Source organism: Ursus maritimus, unplaced genomic scaffold (assembly GCF_017311325.1).
Source record: "Ursus maritimus isolate PB19 unplaced genomic scaffold, ASM1731132v1 scaffold_1, whole genome shotgun sequence".
In the NCBI taxonomy this organism is placed as follows: Eukaryota; Metazoa; Chordata; class Mammalia; order Carnivora; family Ursidae; genus Ursus; species Ursus maritimus.
Window position 1 is genome coordinate 60,658,785 of NW_024423343.1, and position 27,538 is coordinate 60,686,322.

At 35.7% G+C, this 27,538-nt stretch overlaps 1 protein-coding gene across 5 annotated transcripts in view; it reads right to left on the minus strand.

The window, feature by feature from the left end:
* The window catches only part of PPIG (peptidylprolyl isomerase G), a 43,776-nt gene that overhangs the window by 11,111 nt on the left and 5,127 nt on the right, over positions 1-27,538 (minus strand). For all 5 annotated transcript variants that reach the window (XM_008687091.2, XM_040644115.1, XM_008687095.2 and 2 more), the window contains 8 exons: positions 17,932-17,979; positions 17,541-17,618; positions 17,375-17,449; positions 16,715-16,822; positions 15,878-15,922; positions 14,697-14,784; positions 8,888-8,917; positions 8,658-8,797 (listed from right to left, as the gene is read on the minus strand). In XM_008687091.2, coding sequence (XP_008685313.1) covers positions 8,658-8,797; positions 8,888-8,917; positions 14,697-14,784; positions 15,878-15,922; positions 16,715-16,822; positions 17,375-17,449; positions 17,541-17,601 — 547 coding nt within the window. In that variant the 5' untranslated portion in view covers positions 17,602-17,618; positions 17,932-17,979. The remainder of the gene's footprint in view (positions 1-8,657; positions 8,798-8,887; positions 8,918-14,696; positions 14,785-15,877; positions 15,923-16,714; positions 16,823-17,374; positions 17,450-17,540; positions 17,619-17,931; positions 17,980-27,538) is intronic.

The following is a 27,538-nucleotide window of genomic DNA, read 5'->3' on the forward strand; positions in this document are numbered from 1 at the left end:
CGCCGGGAAGCGGTAGCCACCTGCACGGGGGAGTGGGCGGACTCACGGGTGGCACCCACGAGAGAAAAGATGAGACCGTGAGCCGGGAAATGCGCGCCACCAGACTTCTCACAGAGCTCCGGTGTGCTCACTGGAACCAGACTGAGATCGGGAGCTCCGGAAGCACGCGGGGGCGGCTGGCGGCGTTAGAAACACAAAGGACAGAGACGCGCAGGCCCTGGAAGTGAGGGCTGGGACGCTGGGTGTAGAGCGCTGGAGGGTTGAGCAGCGAACAAAAGCCTGGAAATACCGGCTCAGAGAGTGCCCATCCCCATCCTCCCTCGCAGGGGACACGGAGACTCTACCCAAACAGGGTTGCCTGAGTATTGGCGCGGCAGGCCCCTCCCCCAGAACACAGAAGGCAGGCTGAAAAATCAAGAAGCCCACAACCCGGGCGCCTGGGTGGCGCAGTCATTGAGCGCCTGCCTTCGGCTTAGGGCGTGATCCCGGCGTTCCGGAAAGGAGTCCCTCATCGGGCTCCTCCGCTGGGAGCCTGCTTCTTCCTCTCCCACTCCCCTGCTTCTGTTCCCTCTCTCGCTGGTTGGCTGCCACATAAATAAATAAATAAAATCTTTAAAGAAGAAGCCCACATCCCTAAGATCCCTATAAAACAAGGGGCACGGCCTGGGACCCAGTCAATAATTTGGGCTCTGGAAACCCCGCAACCTCTCTTCATCAGAATGACAAGAAGGAGAAGCCCCCCCCAGCAAAGAAAAGACAGTGATTCTGTGGCCTCTGCCACAGAAATAATGGATATGGATGTAACCAAATTATCAGAAATGGAATTCAGAGTAACGATGGTCAAAATGATGAGTAGAATTGAAAAAACTATTAACGAAAAGGTTACTGAGAATATAGAATCCCTAAGGACAGAAATGAGAGCGAATCTGACAGAAATTAAAAATTCTATGAGCCAAATGCAGGCAAAACTAGAGGCTCTGACGGCCAGGGTCGCAGAAGCAGAGGAACGGGTTAGTGAATTGGAGGATGGGTTAATAGAGGAAAAAATGAAAATAGAAGATGGTCTTAAAAAAATCCACGCCCACGAATGTAGGTTACGGGAGATTACTGACTCAATGAAACGATCCAATGTTAGAATCATCGGCATCCCCGAGGGGGTGGAGAAAAACAGAGGTCTAGAAGAGATATTTGAACAAATTGTAGCTGAAAACTTCCCTAATCTAGCAAGGGAAACAAACATTCGTGTCCAAGAGGCAGAGAGGACCCCTCCCAAGCTCAACCACGACAAACCTACGCCACGTCACGTCATAGTGCAATTCGCAAATATTAGATGCAAGGATACAGTATTGAAAGCGGCCAGGGCAAAGAAATTTCTCACGTACCAAGGCAAAAGCATCAGAATTACGTCAGACCTGTCTACACAGACCTGGAATGAGAGAAAGGGTTGGGGGAGCATATTTAAAGCTCTTTCAGAGAAAAACATGCAGCCAAGGATCCTTTATCCAGCAAGGCTGTCATTCAGAATTGATGGAGAAATAAAGACATTCCAGAATCGCCAGTCACTAACCAATTTTGTAACCACAAAACCAGCCCTACAGGAGATATTACGGGGGGTTCTATAAAAGTAAAAAGGCCCCAAGAGTGATACAGAACAGAAAGTCACAGCCAATACAAACAAAGACTTTACTGGCAACATGGCAACATTAAAATCATATCTCTCAGTAATCAGTCTTAATGTAAATGGTTTGAACCATCCCATAAATCGCCACAGGGTTGCAGATTGGATAAAAAGAAATGACCCATCCATTTGCTGTCTACAAGAGACTCATTTCGAACCCAAAGATGCATTCAGACTGAGAGTAAGGGGATGGAGTACCATCTTTCACGCAAATGGACCTCAAAAGAAAGCTGGGGTAGCAATTCTCATATCAGATAAATTGGATTTTAAACTACAGACTATAGTTAGAGATGCAGAAGGGCACTATATTATTCTTAAAGGAAGTATTCAACAAGTGGATATGACAATTATAAATATATATGCCCCCAACAGGGGAGCAGCAAGATACACAAGCCAACTCTTAACCAGAATAAAGAGACATATAGATAAAAATATGTTAATAGTAGGGGACCTCAACACTCCACTATCAGCAATAGACAGAGCACCGGAGCAGAAAACCAGCAAAGAAACAAGAGCTTTGAATGCCATACTCGACGAGTTGGACCTCATAGATATATATAGAACACTACACCCCAGAACCAAAGAATACTCACTCTATTTTAATGCCCATGGAAAATTCTCAAGAATTAATGTTCTGGGACACAAAACAGGTCTCAACTGATACCAAAAGACTGAAATTATTCCCTGCATATTCTCAGACCACAACGCTTTGAAATTGGAACTCAACCACAAGGAAAAATTTGGAAGAAACTCAAACACTTGGAGACTAAGAACCATCCTGCTCAGGAATGACTCGATAAACCAGGAAATCAAAAATCAATTTAAACAATTTATGGAGACCAACGAGAATGAAAACACAACAGTCCAAAACCTATGGGATACTGCAAAGGCAGTCCTAAGGGGGAAATACATAGCCATCCAAGCCTCACTCAAAAGAATAGAAAAATCTAAAATGCAGTTTTTATATTCTCACCTCAAGAAGCTGGAACAGCAACAGAGGGACAGGCCTAATCCACGCACGAGGAAGCAGTTGACCAAGATTAGAGCAGAAATCAATGAATTAGAAACCAGGAGTACAGTAGAGCAGATCAACAGAACTAGAAGCTGGTTCTTTGAGAGAATTAATAAAATTGACAGACCACTGGCAAGACTTATCCAAAAGAATAGAGAAAGGACCCAAATTAATAAAATTATGAATGAAAAAGGAGAGGTCACAACCAACAACAATGAAATTGGAAGGATTATTAGAAACTTTTATCAACAGCTTTATGCCAATAAATTAAGCAATCTGGAAGAGATCGAGGCCTTCCTGGAAACCCATAAACTACCCAGACTGAAACAGGAAGAAATTGATTTTTTAAACAGGCCAATTAATTATGAAGAGATTGAGTCAGTGATAAACAATGTTCCAAAAAATAAAACTCCAGGCCCGGACGGTTTTCCTGGGGAATTCTACCAAACATTCATATCTGTATATACTATACAGTTAAACATACAGTGTGGCCCTTGAGCCACACCAGTTTGAACTGCATGAGTCCACTTATACATGGATTTTTTAAAATATATAAATACAGTATAGTACTGTCAATGTATTTGTTGTCCTTATGATTTTCTTAATATTTTTTTCCTCACTTATTTTAAGAATACAGTATATAGGGGTGCCTGGGTGGCTCAGTTGGTTAAGCATCCAACTCTTGCTTTCAGCTTGGGTCCTGATCTCAGGGTTGAGAGGTCGAGCCCCATATTAGACTCTATGCTGGGTGTGGAACCTGCTACAGTTTCTCTCTCTCTCCCTCCAGCCATCTGCCCCCCCTTCTCTTGCTCCTCCTCTCCCTCTTTCTAAAAAAGTAAAATAAAATAAAATACAGTATATAATCCATATAACCTACAAAATATGTGTTGCTCGACTGTATTAATGGTAAGGTCAGCAGTAGGCTATTAGCAGTTAAGCAGAGGGTCCTCAAAAATTTAAAAATAGCATATCACATGGTCCAGTAATTCCATTACTGGGTATTTACTGCCAAAATACAAAAGCACTAATTTGAAGATATATACACCCCTGTTTATTGCAGCATTATTTAAAATAGTGAAATTATGGAAGCAGTCCAAGTGTCTATTGATAGATGAATGGACAAAAATGTGGCACATATACAATGGAATATTACTCAGCCATAAAAAAGAATGAAATCTTGCCATTTGCAACAACATATATGGATCTATAGGGTATAATACTAAGTGAAATAAGTCAGTGAAAGACATATACCATATGATTTCAGTCTTGTGGAATTTAAGAAACAAAACAAACTTACCAAGAAAAAAGAGACAAACCAAAAAACCCCCTCCTTTTAAATAGAGAACAAACTGATACCAGAATGTGTATGTGTGTGTGGGGGGGGTGGGAGGTGAAATAGGTGAAAAGGATTAAGAGTACACCTATCATGATGAGCATTGAGTAATGTACAGAATTGTTGAATCAGTATATTATACATCTGAAATTAAGAGAAGACTGTATGTTAATTACACTGGAATTAAAATCAATCAAATGGCTAAAGGAATTTCTCCAAAGAGAAAGGCAATAATAGAAGGTGGCCTGGAATTTCAGGAAGAAAAAATAGAAGGGGCAAAAGATAAGGGTAAAGGAATTGAATCAGTTCATATACTATATACGATTCTTAAATTAAAAGATGCTAGGGACACCTGGGTGGCTCAATTGGTTAAGCATCTGGCTCTTGGTTTCAACTCAGGTCATGATCCCAGGGTCCTGAAATGGAGCGTGGAGTCTGCTTGAAGATTCTCTCCCCCTGCCCTCCCCCCACTTGCACACTAAAAATAAATATATCTTAAAAAAAGATGCTAATATCAAACACCTTAGAGAAATGCCAATTAAAATTAGCTGGAAAAAAATCCCACCTATTATTAGGCTGACAAAGATTAAAGACTTTGACAATACATGGCTTTGCAAAGTATATAAGGGGAATTAATTTTCTTATATTCAATGGCAGTGTCTATCAAAATTACAAATGCATGGCCCCTGTAATCTATTAATTCCATTTTAGGAATTTGACCAAAATTCACATACATTTAGAATGATATACAAAATACAAAATGTGGGAATGAAAACTGATGGGTAGAGACTGGAAGGAGACTTTGTATTGACTATCCTTTCTGGCCTCTAAATGTTGAAGCAAATGAATATATTAAACACACTGTAGATACTGGGGTGTCTGGGTGGCTCAGTTAGTTAAGCAGCTTCCTTCACCTTACGTCAAGATCCTGGGGTCCTGGGATCAAGCCCCAAGTTAGGGTCCCTGCTTAGTGGGGAGTCTGCTTCTCCTTCTCCTTCCCCCACTGCCCCCCACTCGTGCTCTCTCTTGCTCACTCCCAAATAAATAAAATCTTAAAAAATAAAAAAAAGTTAAAAATTGTAGATATTTTAAAACTTCCAAGTATGACAATAATGGTTTTCATCCTGCAAAATATCCTCCTATACTTGCTTAACCACTTACACATCATCTGTTCCAAAGTATCTGTAACAAATATGTAAGTATCCTTAAGATCAAATTAAACACTACTAAAAGCAAAATGACAAGGTAAGTTAAAAATCATAATGGATGAAGAGGAATTACGAAGAGTAACACTTTCAATTTTGGGGCCGTTCCTGGGTAATTTTTTTGGATTACGCAGTTTGCTTATCATAAGGTAAAAGAATTTCCCAAACCTATTCACGGACCTTTTTGAGGGCTGGGTAGGGTATAGTGTAATCTTACTAACTAGGTATTGACTTCAGTAGTATGATGTTAAGGGAAAAAAAAAAAAAAGCATCTCCAGAACATTTTGCTTGTAAAAATCTCAGATAAAAAAATGCTGCCTTAGTCATTTTTATTTGAGATCTACAGATTTTATACCAATGAATTTCATGTGAAACCTTTATATTGCAGGATATTTTAGGGCACCATCAAATAAGATTAAAGAACAGAACAGAAATAAAGAACAGAACTACTCCTAAAATAGATCTCCATTAGATATTTTCATTTCATATTACTGGTCTCATTTTCTAAACAGTTTCTAACTTTAACATCCCACTATTTTCCAGTAAAAGTGCCATCACCACTGCTCCTAACTCCAGGTTAAGGGCAATGAATGGGATCTTATTGCTATACAAATGAGTCTCCTAAGTACAAGATTCACTAGCTGCTTCCCTTGCTCTGTTCTTTGTATATTGCCAGGCAATGTTTCCTACCACATATATGCAAAATTTCTGCTCACATAACTATTTATTGTTGCATTGCCACAACTCAGCACTTGTGTTTCTGTAATACAGCAATGGCCCTGTCTCTTGTTGAATGGTCAAAGTATACAGACCCCTATTTTAACAACTCCAGCGAACTCTGAAGAGACCATGACCTGAGGTCATGCCAACTCCTGAAAAACCAGTCCTTGACTAAGGTAGTGGTTTCATTCTCTGGTGGTTTGTGTTCTATCCTCCACTCTGTCCCATGACAGCCTCTACAGAAATGCTGTTTTTATTAGCCTCCAGTATTCCATTTCTGTATCTTTTGGAAGGTTCTTCTCCTTGACTGTGAACCTTCTCAGGCACATTCAACTAGCTACAAAAAAGCAGAATTTCCAATCTTGCAACAGCAAAGGGAGAAAGGCCCAAGAAGATTGCCCAGACTCACCAAGACCATATACAGGTGGGCCCAGACAGTCAGAATTCTTCAGAAGTCTTTTTGTTTTCTTTCAGGAAGTTAGAAAAAGAAAAGAAAGATTCTGTATTTATTTCTTTTTAAACTGGGGTGTAAATCTCTCAAACAAGGTTTTAAATATAATGATGATGAACACCACCGTGTCTCACAAAACTTTGTTTCCAATTTAAAACAGTAAGGAGGCCATCAAACTTATAAACTGGATGTGAGACCCAGCTCTGCCTAAAAAAAAGATTATATAGATACATGACAGAATCGATTCTGACACATGTTCTGAATGGTAACTAAAGGACTATAGGGTAACAGGTTCCAAACTGTGTGACCTTGAATATAAAGATCTTTTTGTATTTCCACAGTATGGTCCAGAACAGAATAGGCATGGAAGCTACGGCTCAAGACAATCTGACCTTTTCAGGAACTCCTGGGCAGACACTAATAAAGGGTCAAATGTCCCTCCCCCCACCAAACTGCTGAAACCGTTAAGGGCAAGGTATGCTTCCTTAGCACAGCAGGATGCCACATCAACTTTCAGCACAACTTCCTGGTCATAATGGCATAGACAAAATTAGCATTTACCTCTGTAAGTGAAAATACATTATAAAGACATAAATAATAACACACACAGAGTGACATTCATTCACTTTCTCATTCTTTCAGCAAATATTCAAACACTGACATTACCAAAAGAACCTTTACATCAAATTTAGTACAGAACCTATGATAACTGCTCATAGTTTAAAAGGTATATTTTTCATTACCTCAATTTCTTTCTAGATATATAAACCACAGTATACTTAACTTTTAAAAGCAGAGAACAGATCCAAACATAAGAGACCTTATAGACTACAAAATATAAGAAAAAACCCCTAAGTTTTAGTAGAGAATAAAAGATAAAGATTTCCTAGATGATATCGGAAGAAGTAATGCCTTAAACGAAAATGTTCCAATTGTACTAACAACACCCTGAAGAATTACGTATCAGTACCAGGGTCTAAAACTTGCAAATATTAACACAGATTGCTTTTTAGTTTTAAATTTTTTTTTTAAATGTAAGTTATTCAGTAACACCTCATTCTTTACTGGATCCTCACAAACACAAGGCATACATTATACCTGCTGTTTGTACATTTAGACAGATAGCCAGGCTCATGGACACCAAGAAGTTATATAAACACTCCCACTATGAGCTGCAGCATATTCCTGCAATGGTTTACAAGGTATATATTTGATATGACAGAGAAGAAAATGAAATCATCAGAATCAAAGTGGAATACAGAAACAGAAAATTAGAAACAAGCCTTCTCTAAGACCATCTTGGGTCTTTTTCAATTAAAACAAGACAAATGTGCACATTTCTAAATGATACAAAGAAATCAGTACACCTAAAACTTGAGAACAGAATGTTCTATTTATGGCAATTCTGAAAGGAATGTTAAAGACTTTAATGTGTTAGCAACACATAATAGAAAAAGCTCTCAATCTGGAGCCAGCAAGCTTGGGTTGGAAGCTTAGCTCCCTGATGTGGTAAATAACTTAGTCTCCTTGGCTATCTTCATCTGTAAAATGGGGGAAATACTGCAGGGTTATTCTGAGGATCAGAAAAGATTATAGATGACTCTCAGATTTGTTAAAAGTATTGGTATTATTATTCCCTCCACTAGTCAGAATGGGACAAACAGAGTCCATTTATTATTTTATTGTTTTCTCCGCAGGTAATCTTACCCTACACTTTTAGAATAACAGATCCAATATCCAATAAATGGTAGCAGTTACATATTTCACATATATAATATAACCACTTAAAATATTCACTTAAAGTTCTTACCATTCAGATAATATCATATCAAACTACTGATCATGTTAACTTCAAAAGTTCTGGTCTAAGAAGTTTCTCAAATATGCCAGATGCTTCTCAATCTCAGGAGTGCATGAAGGGAAAATAATTTATTTCCCAGTTTCGTAGTCTATGTTATTCTCTTCAATTGTCATCTTCCCCCTCGCTGTGTCTTTCTCTAGAAGAGTATTTATTTACCATGCTATTTAGACAACTACCGTTAAAAAACACAACAAAGTGGAAGAAGGATAAATCACAGCAAATAACAAGAAAATTAAGTGATTCCATGGTAAATGAACAAAGTATGAAGATAAAACCCATTTAAAAACAAATGCTTCATATTTATATTCACATTAGTATGAATTTCATGCCAATATTTAGAATGTCTCTGCTTGTTTTGCATGCATAAGAATTATCAGAAACATGTACTTGTTCTTACCTTTAGATTTGGGAATTAGCTCTCCACAACTGAGTATCCGCACCTCAGCAAATGGTTTGCTAGCTGCATCTGTTTTCTGGTTTTCTATCTCTCTCACAACTTCTTGACCAGATATCACTTGCCCAAAAACAACATGATGCCTAAAGAGTCAATTATAAGATGATCAGGTAACAGCTTTTAATTTTAACATTAATTTAAAATGGTCATAAATAAATTAAAATAATCTTTACCCATCTAAATGAGGAGTTGGCTTCGTTGTTCTTTGGAAGTCATCAGATAGAAGAATAAAAACAAAGTCAGAGAAAAACAAAGTTAGCATCTCTAAAAAGGAAAAGAAAATAACTGCATTGGAAACAAAGTTGCAAAGAAATCATATGCTATTTTAACATAATAGAATCTTATTACATTAACCTTAAGTAGAACAGAAATAATGCAAGATGCTTTTTACATAATGTATTTTCAAAAACTTATTCTGATCATAAAACAAGTACCTACTCATTGTTGAAAACTTACATGTAATTAAAGTTGACATTTTGGTGTCATTTCTATCCATCTATGTTTTTTGCATGTGACTGGGTTCTTACTGAATATTCATAGGTGTATAAAGTTCAATGGTTGTATAATGTTCTATTGTATGGACAGACCATAATTTACAAAAGATTCTACCAGGTAATGGGTTTAACAATAGTGTTTTTCAGTCTTAACATTTTAAACAGTTAAAGCATAGGTCAACCCCTTATCCATGGTTTTGCTTTCCACTGTTTCAGTCACCCACAGTCAACTGCGGTCAATCACAGTCCAGAAGCAGAGAATCCTCCATCTCACATACTGTCAGTTCAATAGTAGCCTAATATTATGTCACAATGCCTGTTATTCACCTCACTTCATTTTTTTTTTTAATTTTATTTATTTGACAGAGAGAGCACAAGCACGGGGAGCGGCAGGCTGAGGGAGAGGGAGAAGCAGGTTCCCCGCTGAGCAGAAAGCCTGACGTGGGGCTTGATCCCAGGACCCCAGGATCATGACCTGAGCTGAATGCAGACGCTCAACTGACTGAGCCACACAGGTACCCCTCACCTCACTTCACCTCATTTCATCAAGTAGGCATTTTATCATCTCAAATCATCACAAGAAGGATGAGTACAGTAAAATATTTTCATGGAGACCACATTCACATAATCTTTGTTACAGTGTATTATTATAATTGTTTTATTTTATTACTATTGTTGTTAATCTCTTACTACCCCTAATTTATAAATTAAACTTTATCTGCAGTTTCAGGGGGTCCTGAAACGTACTCCCTGTGGATAATATTCATTCAGATGGCCCTCACACATGTTCTGTTGGACCAGAAAAGAAATGGGTCCTTACGGGGTTAATACTGCCAAGATTCAAAATTTTGGATACTTTCACATAAAAATCCAGATTTCAGAGCTTTTTTGGAAAGCTGGAAGGTGTGGCACCTGACGCAGGGCAATAATGGGTCAGACTGATTATCCCTGTCTTTTTAAGACAGGCATAATAGTTTAGATTCAAATAGCGTGCTTTATTTGCTTATGTTACTTGTCTAAGACCTAAAGACTTTTGAGCTTTTTATCCCTGATAAACAAGGAAACTTCACAATAAAGAAAGAGATCTGGATTAAAACTCTGGACAAAACTTGGGACGCCTGGGTGGCTCGGTTGGTTAAGTGTCATGATCCCAGGGTCCTGCTTCTTACTCTGCCGTTCCCCGTGCTTGTGCTGTCAAATAAATAAAATATTTAAAAAAAAAACCAACAAACTTTAGACCAAACTCAAAGCAAGCAAAAATTCCAACAAATGAAGTGATTTTTTAAATCTTTTTTTCCACCCCACACCAACCTTAAAGCTCTACAGTTAAGAAGACTGGTATTTGAGTAGCTATGCAGACATACTGCTGTTATAGACTGAAGATGGGCACTGTATATCATTTACTATTTTAAAGAATCTTATCAAAAAAGGCATTAGAAATTTGGAAGAAGGAACACAATTTAAGCTAACCTTTGGTTAAAGCCCACACAATACTAATGAAAAAAATTCAAACATGTATATGTATTTTTACAAGATCAGCTTACTTTTAAAACCACCTATTATTGTTTTGACTTTAACAGCTATGCTCAACTGAACTTGCTTAAATCATCTAGAGATGTAAAAGCCTATGTGTATACAACATATGTATTTGTATTACATATTACATTCAGTGTATATATATAATTTGCATCTAGATTTGCATCAATCTTCGCTTCACAGATATTGTATTTGCCAAGTTCACTTGCTCACTAGAATTTACTTGTAACACTTAAACCAATACTCTGTTTTCATGAGGTCATTCTCAGACTGGTGAAAGTATTGAGGAGGAGTAGAAAAACTACAACTTTCTTTTTTTTTAAAGATTTTTTATTTTATTTTATTTATTTGACAGAGATAGAGACAGCCAGCGAGAGAGGGAACACAAGCAGGGGGAGTGGGAGAGGAAAGAGCAGGCTTCCCAGTGAAGGAGCCTGATGTGGGGCTCGATCCCAGAACACCGGGATCACACCCTGAGCCGAAGACAGACGCTTAACGACCAAGCCACCCAGGTGCCCCAAAAACTACAACTCTTATATGGTGCTGACAGGAATGTAAAATGATGCAACCACTGTAGAAAACAGTTCAGTGGCTCCTCACAGAACTGTAGAATTACCATATGATCCAGCAATTCCACTTTTAGATATATTAAAACTGAGAAGGGATTCAAACTAATACAGGTATGCCAATGTTTACTGCAACACTATTCACAACAGCCAAAAAGTGGAAACAACCCAAATGTCCACCAACAGATGAATATGGATAAACTAAATGTGGTACATACATATAATAGAGTGATACTCAGCCGTAAAAAGGAACAAAATTCTGATACATCCAACAACATGGTTGAACCTTGAAAACGTGCTAAATGAAATAAGCTCGACACAGAAGGACAGATATTGTATCATTCTGCTTGTATATCTATAATAGGCAAGATCATAAAGACAGAAAATAGAGGTTACCAGGGACTGAGGGTAAAAAGAAATGGGTTAGTTTCTGGGACAACAAAATAGTTTTGGATACAGTGGTAACAGCTCCATGGTACTGTGAATATAATTAATACCATTAAATTATACACTTAAAAATGGTTAAAATGGCAAATTTTATATCATATACGTTGCCACAATAGAAAATAATCTAAGATTAAAAACTGAAGTTTTCTCCTTTAAAAACAACAGTAAAACACAGAAATTAAAGAAGGGCTACCTAGAAATTAAGAGAGAAGGAAAAAATCAACATATAGAGGGAAGATTCTGAAAATATACATGAAGGGTTATATGAACTTAGCAGAGAGGTTTTGGTTAGCACAGGAAGAATTTTTCTTATTAAAAAAAAAAGGAAAACAAATGATAATACTAAGTGTTGCTGAGAATCTAGTGACACTGGCACTTTGCGTATTGCTGATACGAGTACAGTAGCAATTTACATGGAAAGGCTTAAAAATGTATGAACAGGGGCACCTGGGTGGCTCAGTCGGTTAAACGTCTGCCTTCAGCTTGGGTCATGGTCCCAGGATTCTGGGATCAAGCCCTCCATCAGGTTCCCTGCACAGCAGGGGGAGGAAGGAGGGATCTGCTTCTCCCTCTTCTTCTGTCCCTCCTCCTTGCTTGTGTTCTCTCTCAAATAAGTAAAATCTTTTTAAAAAAATATGTAAACATTTCAGTAAGTAAACTCTTAGCAGCTTATGTAAATAATTAAAAATGCATCAACAGGTACAACAATGTTCACTGCAGTTTGAAAACCAAGAAGCAAGTTAAATGTTTAAAAATTAGATAAATAAAGCATAATGCATTCAAACAATGGAGTCACATATAGCTATTAAAATGTTAATTAGTACTTAGTGATGTGCAGAGATTTATACTGTATCCAAAAGTTGATTATAGAGTATATGCAACATTTATCTATTTAGTTATTTAAGATTTTATTTATTTATTTGTCAGAGAGAGAGCACAAACAGGAGGAGCAGTAGGCTGAGGGAGAAGCAGGCTCCCCGCTGAGTGAGGAGCCTGATGCAGAACTCAATCCCAGGACCCTGCGATCATGACCTGAGCCGAAGGCAGACACTTAACCAACTAAGCCACCCAGACATCCCTATATGCAACATTTAGCTTATATTTTTATTGCGGAGAAAGATACCCTGGGGATGGGAATGTTTTTCTTCTTTCTGTGTTCTAATTTCTTCTACAACCAACATGATATAAATTGTTTTCATTTAAAAAATCAGAAAAACCCCCACATAGCTAATTGGTTGAATGAACTAGAATATATTCACACACTATCATGCAGCTGCAAAAACAAATGAAAAGGATCTCTATGAACTGATATGGAGTGATTTCCAGGATATACTGCTAAGTGAAAAGAGGAAAAAAATTGTATATAGTATATGCTATCTATCATGTAAAAAAGAAAGGAAAATAAGATATATACGTATCTGTGCTTATTTTTATAAAAAGAAATTCAGGAAGGGGTGCCTGTGTGGCTCAGTCGGTTAAGCATCTGCCTTCAGCTCAGGTTATGATCTCCAGGTCCTGGGATCCAGCGCTGCATTGGGCTCCCTGCTCAGTGGGGAGTCTGCTTCTCTCTTCCCACCTCCCCGCCGCCCCAACTCATTCTCTCTCTCAAATAAATAAATAAATAAATAAATAATTCTTTAAAAAAATACAGGAAGATAAATCAGAATCTAATGAGGTTGGTTACTAAAATGGATGGGTGGGAACAGGATGAAAAAATGGGGAATGGCAATAGGGTGAAGAGTTACGTGGGAGTGATACTTTCAGAGGCATTCTTTTTTAATCACGTTTTATAAACAAACAAATATAAAACAAAAAAAGCAAAAAACAAATCAAAACAAGGTGAGAGAACAAAATATAATCCTAAACAAATGAACCTAACACATTGTGAGTCACAAAACCACGCAAAATTCACACCAAAATGTACTAATCCTAATCACTTTTAAAGTTAAACTACATACCCTCAATCTAAAACCAAAAATAACCATAAATAAACAGTAACTCTAGTTAGATTACTTTTCACAGTAGTATAGAACGGTGATTTTTTATTCTAGGATTCAGCAATGGGTAGAAACTTTGAAGATAGTGGGAGCCAAATTTCTCACTGTTGAAGAAGGGAGTTACAAATATGGAACAGTAAAACATTGGAATAATCCATATGGTGCTTACAGATTAAGTTCCTCCGAGAGTAGGAGAGTTTAAGGCTATTGAAGAGGAGAGGAAATCTGCATCCATAGGACATGATAAAAAACATGCACTGTTGACAAAAGCCCTGGTCAAAATTTTTTTGGGGGTCAGAAATGGAAAGCATTAAGAGTACTGACTTGGGGCTATAAACAAATTTTAGTGAGTACATGAATTCATAAATACAGAATCTTTGAATAATGAGGATCAATTGCATTTTACCCTTTGTAATCAAGTAATTTATAAGATACTCTGTAAATATCCTGTTTATTATTAAATTTACCCTCTAAAATAGATAATTCTTTCCTCAATCAATCATTACTGAGATGAATGCAAAACGGTGACTTTTCTATCATTCCTTTTACATTTATTAGCTGACATTCTACTAAGGAACAGCTTTTCCTTCTCCCTTGTTATTTATTCATTTATTATTCATACCTGTATGGGCTCCTGGATTTCTATTTTATTTGACAGTCTGATACTAACATTATTTATTTTGATGCTCAAATTGTGCTAATCTGGCCAGTGGGAACCTCACCCCTTCAGGCTGGCTCCCTGTGTCCTTTTGACAAGTCTTCATCATTTTGAAACTTCAGCAGTACAGTTCAATTTCCTTTCAACAATTTTGCTCTCTTCAACAATTCATTGTTCTCCTTTCTTCAAAAATTTTCCCCTTTATGCATCCCTTTATTAGTGATCAATGAGAAATGACACACCAAAAAAGGGATATTTTAAATGATCACGGCATAGATACTTACATGAAGAACTGTGAACCATTTGTATCCTTCCCTCTGTTGGCCATAGACAAGAGAAATTCTTTGTTGTGTTTAACAGCAAAACTCTCATCTATAGGAAAGCAAAGTTTTCAGTTATATTACAGGTATAACCTCCAAAAAAATTTCATTTTCACTCTTCATCTCTTTTGTTCATATGTGCTCTTTAGCACCAGATAAAATTTAGATAAAAGTCAGGTTTAAAGAAGAGAAAATCAATTAACCAACTCCCTCTCCCATGTTTTTAGATTAAAATATTTTTAATTTTCAATCCCTTGCTATATATCCAAATACTATTATCAACCCACTTTCTTTCCATTTGCATTTGTCTATTATATTTTTGTGGAAAAAAACAACACAACTTTGATTATTCAAGCAAAAAATAAAATGTTCCTTAAAAAGCAAGAGAAAGAAACCAGATAGGATTCTTTTACATTTCATCTGTTTCATTTCTGAGCACAAAAAAGGCACATATACCATTTTAATACAGAGAGGCACTCATTAACTTAATCTCTGCCACAGCATCATTCATTGTAGAGTACATTGCCTTCCAATCTTGGATTATAATAGGAGAACAAGTGGAATGTGAAATAAAATTTCACTTAATCCCTAATGTGAAAGACGGGAAATATGAAATCATTTCCACATTCACATTTAGTCTTTCAAATGATCCTGACATCAACAAAAAATTCCAAAGAGAAAACTTAAAGTTGAGAAATACATTATTGCTAAAGTTTAATATATAAAAGAGATTTTTTTTAAAGTGCACAGAAAAATGGATCCACTAAACATGTGGATATTGTTACTATGAAATACTACTAAATCTCTTTTAATAAAAATTAAGATTAAGCTATAGAAGTTCCCATTCCAGCACTATAATTCTAAGAGTTCATTATAGATCATTGAAACCTTTCAAATAACATGATGTATTAATGTCCCTAAACACACAAAAAAATCCTACCTCTATAAAAAAATCTATCACATAAAATTTTTCACAAGAAAAATTAACTTTCAGATTCCCTGAATGTAGCTAGATATTCGTATACTGTTTAATAATCTTACTGATTCAATAGAGAAAAAATAAAATAGAGAAAACATTAAAAATACAATTTAAATGTAAAAAAATTAAATGTAAACATTGAAACATTAAAGGTAAACAGCTTTACCTTCAAAAAATCCTCCATAAATAGATTCCCCTCCTCGTCCATTTCCTAAGAATGAAAAACACAAGACTCTTGAACTCTCAAGACAATTATCTCCTCGAAGGTCCCCCTAAACAAAATACTTCTTACAAAGTAGGTGCTCAAATACTTCTAATCAAAACTACTCAAAGGTTCACAGCATATCATAAAAGATACTAATTTAAACTCAAATTCAAATAACTTTCTTTCCCCTTGAATACAGTAGCAAAAATGTGACAAAGACTATTAAGATATGAGGGAAAAAAGAACATTCAGATTCTAACGATTATGTAGACCTCTGAACAAAAATTAGATTTTTTTTCAAAGCCTCTTTAAAAATACAGTTTGTTTTTACAATTTAAAAGTATAGGTAAAAACTAGGGGCGCCAGGGTGGCTCAGTCGGTTAAGCATCTGCCTTAGGCTCAGGTCATGATCCCAGGGTCCAGGGATCCAGTCCCGCATTTGCCTCCTTGCTCAGTGGGAAGTCTGCATCTCCCTCTGCCTGCCGCTCCCCCTGCTTGTGCTCTCTCTCTGACAAATAAATAAAAATCTTTTAAAAAATAAAAAATAAAAGTATAGGTAAAAACTATATTGTAGTTAAGGATTACTAGTTCTGACAAGACCAAACACACATACTGATAGGTTACTAAGAGATGAATAGTATTTTTTTCCAGAAGCAAATTTCTGAAATTACTTAATGCATCAAAAGTAAAATTATTTATGTGCTTCCTTCTTTTTGTCTATTTGAGTATTTCTAGAGACTTGTCTAACTTAAAGATCTATGATACTTAACAAAGCTTACATGATTTTCAATGTCTTACCTTCACTGAAGTCACCACCTTGAACCATAAAATCTTTGACAACTCTGTGAAAAAGACAACTCTTATAATGTAATGGCTTCTGAGTTGATTTCCCTGTACCCTTTTCACCTACAGAGAAGAAAAATTAGTAGGCCATTTAGTAGAAAGGAAATCAAGGAAGCAGTTTTAAAGCAAAATTAATGATGAAAACTTTTTCCTGTAAAATACACGTCTTTTAAACTATGTAGATGTCTTTAAAGTATAAAATTTTCACTCCCCTCTGGAATTTTTTAAAAAATTCATTTAAAAACCATCCAAGTTTTTCTGGAGAGTGTAGAAATTTGGAAATCAATCTCGGATAAAAGCCCATTGCAAGTAGTATTTCTAAAAATTACTCTCACAGGATGCCTGGGTGGCTCAGTCGGTTAAGCATCCAACTCTTGGTTGGCTCAGGTCGTGATCTCAGGGTCATGGGACTGACCCCTGTTGGGCTCTGCTGCTTAAGATTCTCTCTCTCGCCCCACCCTCCGCCCCGGCTCACGCTCTAAATAAATAAATATTACTTTCACATCTTGGTCAATGGTACATAATCTGTATGAAGAAAATTAAAATATGTTAAATAAAAAAATTAAAACCATAGTCAAAGGGGACTACTATTAGGCCAACTAAATGTCAACAAACCTGTACAAAGACAACGAAAGTTCTCGCATGTTTTGGGGCATACATCAGAAAATAATTCAAAGACAACTCTTCCAGCTGAAAAAGAAGGAAGCTCATTTACCCTTTACTAATTTAAAACATTAAATATGCATTTATAAATGTTACATGGGAACATTAATTTTCTTACCAGGTTGATTATTAATGGCAATGTCAAAAAAACATCGAGGGCGCTGAACCTTTATTCCCATGGCTCCAATACTTCAATCTATGAATACAATACAGTTTCAGGCAAACAGACCAGAACAGCAAAAATTTCTTACAAATTTCTAGGGGAAAAAATCCTGGAACACAAACTAGAAATGTAGTTTGAACTTATTTTGATATTTACTTCCATGACATAAATAACATGGATTTTTTTTTTTTAGAGATTAGATTGCATTTTGTGAAAGAGAAAAGACATAAAAGAAAAACCTTAGCCATAATATAATAAAAATTCTACTTTAACCACTGAATATAGATTGCCACCCAAACAGAAAATTGTATTAAGTGTGTGTGATTAGAGAACTCAAGCAGATTACCTTTAAACAGAGAAAAATCAAGGGCAGACTAATCCAATCCTTTCGCTCCTTGAAAACAAAAAGGAGAGTTTTGATTAAAATGCTTATAAAAAGAAAAGCATTAAAATTCCTAAAAAATACCAAAAATAAACCATCAAGGAAGAAAGTGGCATATTTTAACAATAATAATAGATGGCAGCTTTCCATTCCAAGTAAAATCATTACATATGAGGCTATTTTCTGATCATGCACAAGAAAGAGCCTTTACTAATATGCTAGTGTAGACACAAAAAATACCAACAGGTGAGATACTCAGTATAAACACTTTTATGTTCATAGCAGATAGCTATTATTTAACATTGTTTTGCTAAGGCATTTACTTGAAGGACTTAAGACATTTCGATCATGATATGGTGGGAAATGACAGGGTAAGGTGAAAAGCAAAAGTAAGTACTTAGTTTAAATAGCATCCAAAATTATGGACTATAAAAAGTTTCATCTGCTCAGAATAGAGACTGAAATGTACATGCTTTTCTGAAAATTATCATATCTAAGTTGGTAGCTCTGTAAGCAGTGTGATATTTTAGGCCTAGTGAAGTTGTGAAAAATCTATATTCTCCATCCTAAACGGATTCCTCTCTTTACCAATTTTTAGAGGTTTCTGTAGATTCACTGTAGATTGTAAGAAATAATATGATAGTATGTACTTTACCCAGTTTCCTCCAATGGTAACATTTTAGAAAACGGTTATATAACAGCACAACTGTAGTATAAAAACCAGAACAATGTTGATACAATCCTTTATCTCACATTTCCCGGTTTTACTGGCACTCACCTGCATGCTTGTGTATTTATTAGTTCTACACAATTTCATCACATATGTAGGTTTATATATTACCATCCTTATCAATTTTACACTACCCACAAACTACAAATCAGGACACTCAATTTTGCCCAAATCGCCAGCAATTTGAAAAATGCAGGTATGTACTCATTCATTTAATGTTGGTTATGTGAATTAGGGATTAAATGACATAAAAGATATATTGCATTCAAATTCAGCCCAAGTGTTGGTATATTCACTTTTGGCACTGCGTGAGAAAAGGGGGAAAAATACCATTTTCTCATGACTTCTCCATTTTTGATTTCTAATAGATATGATGGATACTAGAATTTGTTTCACAGAAAACATAAGCAAAAAAGCTAAACTTTCAATCCTCCACTAGCCTAGACTTCTGAAAACAAAAAAACTTCGCAATTTTAGTATCTTGCCAAGTTTGCCGCATTGTTTTTACTTGTATAGAATCTCAATTCCTGCACACTTGAAATTGAGACTATGTTGAATCTGTAAATCTGAGGAAACTTTCTTAAAAATATTGTACCTTATTATCCTTTATCTTTTTTTTTTTTTAAAGATTTTATTTATTTATTTGACAGAGATAGAGACAGCCAGCGAGAGAGGGAACACAAGCAGGGGGAGTGGGAGAGGAAGAAGCAGGCTCATAGCGGAAGAGCCTGATGTGGGATTCGATCCCATAACGCCAGGATCACGCCCTGAGCCGAAGGCAGATGCTTAACCACTGTGCCACCCAGGCGCCCCTATCCTTTATCTTTTAAATAATTTTTGTAGGCCTTCTTAAATTCTTCAGTCTTGGGGGTAGAGGAAGAAAAGATAAAGTTTAACGATTCATTTTCCCCTGAAAAAAAACTATATAGGTACTTATTTAACCACAATACCCCAGGTGGAAATTTCTATTCTTACATGAGTACTATACTATACTACTCTTAAAATGAATAGTATAGTATAGATAATACTGTCCCAAACATACCAGATTGTTTGTTATTACAGTTTATTTCCTACATACAGTACTGTGTTCTTGAAAACAAACTCCCAATTTGAAAACCAGGCATATGTTGGGTGCCTGGGTGGCTCAGTCAGTTAAGCATCTGCCTTTGGCTCAGGTCATGATCCCTAGGGTCCTGGGCTTCTGCTCAGCGGGGAGTCTGCTTCTCCCTCTACACCACCCCCACCTTGATATCTCTCAAATAAATAAATAAAATCTTAAAACAAAACCAGGCATAATTTATGATTGGTCAGAAAAATCTCTAATTACCCACAACCTTTTAGACACAATCTTTGATAACTGTCTGAGTTTCTCAATTCTAGGGCACAATGTAAAAAGCCTATAGCTCTGGTACTTTGAAATTGCAATGAATACCACTACAAATTCATGGAGTTATGAGCACAAGTGGAAGCTACCAGGATAGTGTTTTGTTTTGTTTCATTTTTTAAATCTGAGAGCTGCTTACCTGGGTGAATTCACTTTGGGAAAACTGAGCTACACTTAGATTTTATGTAGGTTTCGGTACACTCTATTGTACTTCAATAAAAAGTTTACTTTACTAAAAATAATAAATCTGAAACAAAACTTTACTTCTCTACCCCCACTTCTCTCAAAACTTAGTAAATATTATCACTGTCCAAATTCGTCAAGGCTGAAAACTTGGATTCATCTTTGGTTGCATTCTCCTTCATAGCCATTATCCAAACCATTAATAAGTCAGTTTGGCACTGACTTAATTCTAGCTTAAAAAAAAAGTTCTCACCATCTTTACCATTATTATCATTTCTTATCTGGAATACTGCAATAGCTTCCTAATTGGTTTCTCTACTTTTACTTAGTCCTCTATTATCTATTCTCCATAGAATAACCTGAGTGGAGTGACCCTTTAAAAGTACAATTTACCACTTCATTCCTCTGCCTAATATTTTCTAACGTATATCACATTTAATCAGAATGTCTTTCCACGGATTTTAAGAACCTAAACCAGCGCTGTCCAACAGAAATATGAGCCACATTTATAGTTTTTAAATTTTTAGTAGCCACATTTAAAAAAAAAGAAACAGGTTAATTTAAGTAATATATTTTATTCAACTCAGTATGTCCAAAATATTACTTCAACAAATAATCAACATAAAAATGTGATAATGAGATATTTCCCATTCTTTTTTGGGTACTAAGTCTTAGAAATCCAGTGTTTATCAACTCAAAATAGCCATATTTCAAGTGCTCAACAATAACTACATGTGGCTCACAGCTACCGTACTGGATAGCACAGCTTTAAATATTTTAGCCCCTACTGACCTCTACAACTTCATCTAACATTCTTCTCAAATTTGCTTTAGACACACATGTTCCAGCTGTTCTTCAAGCATTCCAGGCTGCCTGGGTGGCTCAGTTGGTTAAGCATTTGCCTTCGGCTCAGGTCATGATCCCAGGGTCCTGTCAAGCCCCACGTCTGGCTCCCAGTTCAGTTGGGAGCCTGCTTCTCCCTCTCCCTCTGTCCCTCCTCCCTGCTTGTGCTCTCTCTCTGTCCAATAAATAAATAAATCTTAAAAACAAAAACCAAACATCCCAAAACCTAGCCCTTCATCAGGTCTTCCACATGTTGTCTCCTTCGTGTGGGATGCTCTTACCCCAGATCTTCACTTGGTTCGTTCCCTCACTTAATTTAAGTCACTGCTGAAGTATCCTCTCCACAAAGAAACCATCCCTGACCAGTTACATTCAAAGGAGCAGCCCCTGTCCTCCAAAACTTTATATCCCCTTACCTGCTTTATTTTTCTTCCCTGCACTTATTGATAATTTATTATAAATTCGAGTTTTTGTATCTATACTTCTTATTGAATATAAGCTCCATGATGTGATAAACCTTTTCAGTTTTGCTCCCCTCTTAATTCCTAGTGCCTCAAACAGTGCTTGGCTATGGTAAGAAACTGGTATTTAATAAATACATGAATACACACAAAAGGGTAGGCATGTGTGAGAACACAGTTTTGTAACACTGTAACAACAACAAAAAGGAAACATCCAAAATATCCCACAATGAGAGAACAGCTGAATAAATTCTGGTATATACATGCTATTTAATATTATATACCAGTTTAAAAAGTCTACATAACTCTATCCAAAAGCCTATTACTTAGTTGAAAAGAAAAAAAAAGCAATTTGCACCTAAGTATTGTGTTTACACTCTAAAATCATACTCTACTTCTACAAAGAGTTACATAGCAAAACTGACAGCACTCAGCTGAGGCACTTGGGAGTAGGGATAGCAGTCAGTTGGAGTCTTTAGCTTTAAATATAAGGTTTGAATTTTTGCACTGAGAAAATATTCATGCATTAGTTTCCCAATTTAAAACTAATAAAATTTAAAGATATATCTGTATATTGAAATAAAATAGTAGGAAATACATGATAATACTCAGAGCCTATCTCTAAATTAAAGGGTCATAAGCGATTTTTTTTTAGTTTCTCATTTCCCAAGTTTTCTACAGACCTGTAAAAGAAACTATTCAAAAGAGCACTCAAGTTTTCATGTATTTTTTAAGTGTCTCACTTTCATGACTATTACTGCTGTTTAAAATTTAAATCTAGAAGATCTTAGGAAGTTATTTTTCTTTTCCACAAAACTGTGTACTCCTCCCCCAATGGAAACTAGGAAAAGTACATGTGAATATTTATCCAAACTGGATATTAAATAATTTTTCAGGTTCATGAATGAATGAATGAATAAATAAAGGAAATAAACACATTTGTCTTCATGAAGAAATTTATTATTCCTATTTGTCAGAAGTAAATTAGAAAGTAGAAAACAGGGGCACCTGGGTGGCTCAGTTGGTTAAGCCTCCGACTCCTGGTTTTGGTTCAGATCATGATCTCAGTGTCATGACATCAAGCCCCATGGGACTCTGTGCTCAGCAAGGAGTCTGCTTGAGATTCTCTTTCTTCCTCTCCCTCTGCCCCTCCCCCCACGCGCACTCGCACATGCACACATTTTCTCTCAAGTGAATAAATCTTAAAAAAAAAAAAGTAAGTAAAAAATGGGAAAATATTTTCAACAAACGTGATGTGTTCATTTTTTACTGTAGAACAGTACTTAGGAATGGGGTGCCAGAAAGACTCTTCACTGACTAGGACCATCCTAACTCACTGCAGAACATTAATACCTGTGGCCCTATTTAAATATCAGCACATATGACAACCAGAAAACCTCTCAATGTCATTCTGCCCCCACCTTTGAGAACCAATACTATAGGGACTGTGCACCAAACAATTAAAAGCCACAAAATCACCCAAGGGAACATTAACAATTTATAAAAAGTGAAATTAAAAATATAAACCACATTAACAGTTTTGGTAAGCAACTTGGCATTACAAACCAACAACTCTGAATATATTCATATTCATTCTAACTTTTAACACTTTAGTAATTCAGTATCTTGGAATCTCTCTGAAGCCAATCATTTTAAGTGAAATATTCTTTGATTTTGGTTTCATAGTAATTAGAAACAACCTATATGCCCAACGTAACAATTAAGTAAATTAAGAAATATTAATATGATGATCTATTACACTGTTTATGAAAATGCAATTTTTAAAAATATGTAAAAAATGTTAAACGAAAAACATACGGTTAGAATGATTTTAAGTATAAAAAATTTGGGGCACCTGGCTGGTTCAGTTAGAAGAGCATGTGATCTCGGAGTCATGAGTTTGAGCCCCATGCTGGATTACTAAAAACATAAACTTAAAAAAAAAACCCTCAAATCTACCCTTTACCTTAAAAAAATTCAGTAACTGAAGTGCTTTTTATAATAGTAAATAAAGAACAAACCAGTTGAGCAGTAACAGAAATTGGTTAAATAAATGATTCTCTCATGAAATGGATATTCATTTAGTCACTGGAAATCATATTCTTACATGTTGAAATCAGAGATAACATTTTTCACCTAACAAAAATAAATACTGACCTCATACATTGTTGCCAACAGTAAAGGGGTAAATTGATACAATCCTTTGCCAATTTGACAACATACACTATTATAAGTGCATTAAATATCCTTTTTATTTAAAAAAAATTTATTTATTTATTTGACAGAGAGAGACACAGCCAGCAAGAGAGGGAACACAAGCAGGGGGAGTGGGAGAGGAAGCAGCAGGCTCCCAGCAGAGAAGCCCGATGTGGGGCTCAATCCCAGGACTCCGGGATCACGCCCTGGGCCGAAGGCAGATGTTTAACGACTGAGCCACCCAGGCGCCCCCCCATTAAATACCCTTTGACTCAGTAACCCACATTAGAAATTTTATACATATCCCACACATTTGCAAAATAAGGTATGTACAAGGTTATTCAAGGTACCATTGTTTCTGTGGTTAAAAGACTGTAAATATAAATGTCCATAAAGGACAGATTACATAAATCATATTACATCCACACAATGTACAAGGCTATAAAAAGGAATGAGAAAGCAGTTTATGTACTGCTTGAAGTTTAAATTTTGTTTAGTTTAAAAAAACTAAAAAGCAAGGTACAGATATGTGTATGGCATGCATTCTTTGTATATTTTTCAAAGAAGTAAAAAAAATACATATATATGTTTGCTTGTCTAATACAGAGGCAGCAGGTGGGAGAATGTGTGGCTGGGGAGGATGGGTAAGAAGGTGGGGTTTTTTTGTTTGTTTATTTTTTACTGTATAACCAACCTTCTATATCTTTTCAGTTTTATACCACATAAACATATTATTAAAAGTTACTACAAAAAATAAAATGCAAAAGAAAAATTATCAAAGACTACTCACGGATGAGATACTAAGTGAAAAAAGCTAGTAAAAATTCCCAACTTTACACATAAGAGATACATGTTAAAAAGAGGAGATGAAACCATTATGCTGAAGACTTATCTGTACCACCATGTTCAGTGCAGCATTATTTACAACAGCCAAGACATGGAGACAACCTAAGTGTCCATCAACAGATGAATGGATTAAGAAAATGTGGTATATTTACATATAGGATAGGATACTATTCGGTCATAAAAAAACAAGGAAATCTTGCAATTTGCAACAACATGGATGGACCTGGAGGGCGCTAAGCTAAGTGAAGTCAGACAGAGAAAGACAAATACTGTATCATCTCACATATATGTAGAATCCAGGAAAAAAAGGTAAATAAAAAATACGTATGTATACACACACACCCTGCCCAAACTCGCAGAAAAAGAAATCAGATTTTTAGGTACCAGAGCTGGGGAGAGAAGGTAGAGGAATTGAATAAAGATGATCAAAAGATACAAACCTCCAGCTGTAAGTATGTACTGGGGATGTAATGAACAATGTGATGGCTATAGTTAACTGCTGTATGGTATATCGGAAAGCTGCTAAGCGAATAAATCCTTAAAATTTTCATCAAAAGAAAAAAACATTTTCTTCCTTGCACCTATATCAGACGATGGATGTTAACAAAACTTATTTTCGTAATCATTTTCCAAAACACGTTAAATCATATGCTGTACACTTTAAACTTATACTGTGTAATATGTCAGTTACATTTCAATGTAAGTGAAAGATAGGATTTGCACCAAAATACTGAGACTAATTATAAATTACGCAGCATTATTTACAATAGCCAAGACATGGAAGCAACCTAAGTGTCCACTGATGGATGAATGAATAAAGAAAATGTGATATGTGTGCACACTCACATAAGAATATCATTCAGCCACAAAAAGAAGGAAATCCTGCAGTGCCTGGGTGGCTCAGTCAGCTGGGTGTCTGACTTTTGGTTTCAGCTATGGTGATGGTCTCAGAGTCTTGAGATGGAGCCCCAGGTCGGGCTCCACTCTCTTGAGATTCTTTCCCTCTCCCTCTCCACCCTCCTCTCTAAAATAAAGAAATAAAATCTTAAAAAAAAAAAAAAAAAGGAAATCCTATCATTTATGACACGTATGGACCTTGAGGACATTATACTAAGTGAAATAAGTTAGAGAAAGACAAATACCATATGATCTTACTTGTATGTACAATCTCAAAAAAACCAAAAACTAAACAAAAAACCTAAATTCATTTTAGGTCCTGGGGATGTGATGTACAGCATGCTGACTATAGTTAATAGCACTAGACTGTATATTTGAACGTTGCTAAGAGAGAAGATCTTAAAAGCTCTCATCACAAGAAAATATTTGACACTATGTGAGGTGATGATTAGATTTAACATGACCATTTTGCAATATTTACAAATATCAAATCATCATGTTGTACCTGAAATATAATATCAATTATATCCCCCCAAATGAATAAAAAAGAAGCCACCCCCAAAGATTTACACCAAAATATTAACACTGATTCTATTTAGGCCATGAATTTAAGGATAATTTTTATGTTTTTGTTTTCCAAATTTTCTTCAACAGATACTAAGTTTATAATCACGAATATTTTTAAAGAAACACTAAGGGATGCTTGGGTGGCTCAGTTGGTTAAGCATCTGCCTTCAGCTCATGTCATGATCCCAGGGACTAGGATCAAGTCCCCCATGGGGCTCCTTGCTCTGCGGGGAGTCTGCTTCTCCCTCTGCTTGCCACTCCCCCTGCTTGTCTGCTCTCTCTCTCTGACAAATAAATAAATAAAATCTTAAAAAAAAATTAAAAAAAAAACACTAATAAAATGAGATAATGTTTTGCTTATCAAAATAGTAAAGATCTTTTAAAAGACTAATTCCCAAAACAGTATGCAGCTCCTCTGGAAATAATACGTGAAACTCTTAATTAAGTGTTTACACCTTAAACTGGTTTTCACCTTAAACCAGTAAAATTCACATACTAGGAATCTCTTGTAAGAAACTACCCTTTTAGACAGCCTTCACGTATAAAGTTAGCTATCTTAGTGCTCTTTTTAGGAATATACAATCAGAAGCAATGTAGTCAATATTACAAAAAATGGTTAAATCATGGTCTCCAGTTGAACAAAATAGTTGTTAAAGTAATGCTATAAACATGAGTAACTTGGAAAATGCTTATAAATTGTTTAAAAAAAGATACAAAACAGTATATGCATAAGCATTATAATCAACTACTTCTAAACCTCAAATTTAAAGATTTATAAAAAGAAAAAAAAAAGTCATTATTGTGTTGGTTGTTAAGACCAAGACAGTTTTTGCCTTACTGTACTTTATTCTTTTAATAAATATAATTGGATTATAAAGAAAAAACTCATAATTAAAAATATATATAATCTTCTAAGATTATAACATACATGCTTATAAATGATTACATTCAGGTTATACCATATAAGGATACTTTTCATAGGAATAGATTAAAATTAGTTTTCCTGAAGTAAATAAAAATGCCTTAAATTCAAGAAAGATGACAGCAATTATTAAAAGCACTACAGAAATCTCAAGTACGTAAATGTTCTTGTTATAGCTAATGAAAAACAATGATGACAAAAAAGATGGCTTAACACTATGTCTCTAATATTACTGAAATCAGATTTTGCCTAATCAGGAATATAGCACATAGTATTTCCTCTATAATTATGATTTCCTGGTATTACTCAATAATACCTAAAATCAAACATGAGAGAAACATCTGATCAATTTTTCACGTTTTTCAAGAAAAAGTAAACAGAAAATAATACTGAGATATACCAAAGATACAATTCAGGGAAAAATCAACTCTATGCAATTGTCAATAAAATAATACATGAGCTTCCTAATAGTATATAATGAAAGCTTGCAGAATAGTAGACTGCTTTGTTGAAAATCTGTTTAACCTAAGTGAGTTGCAGCT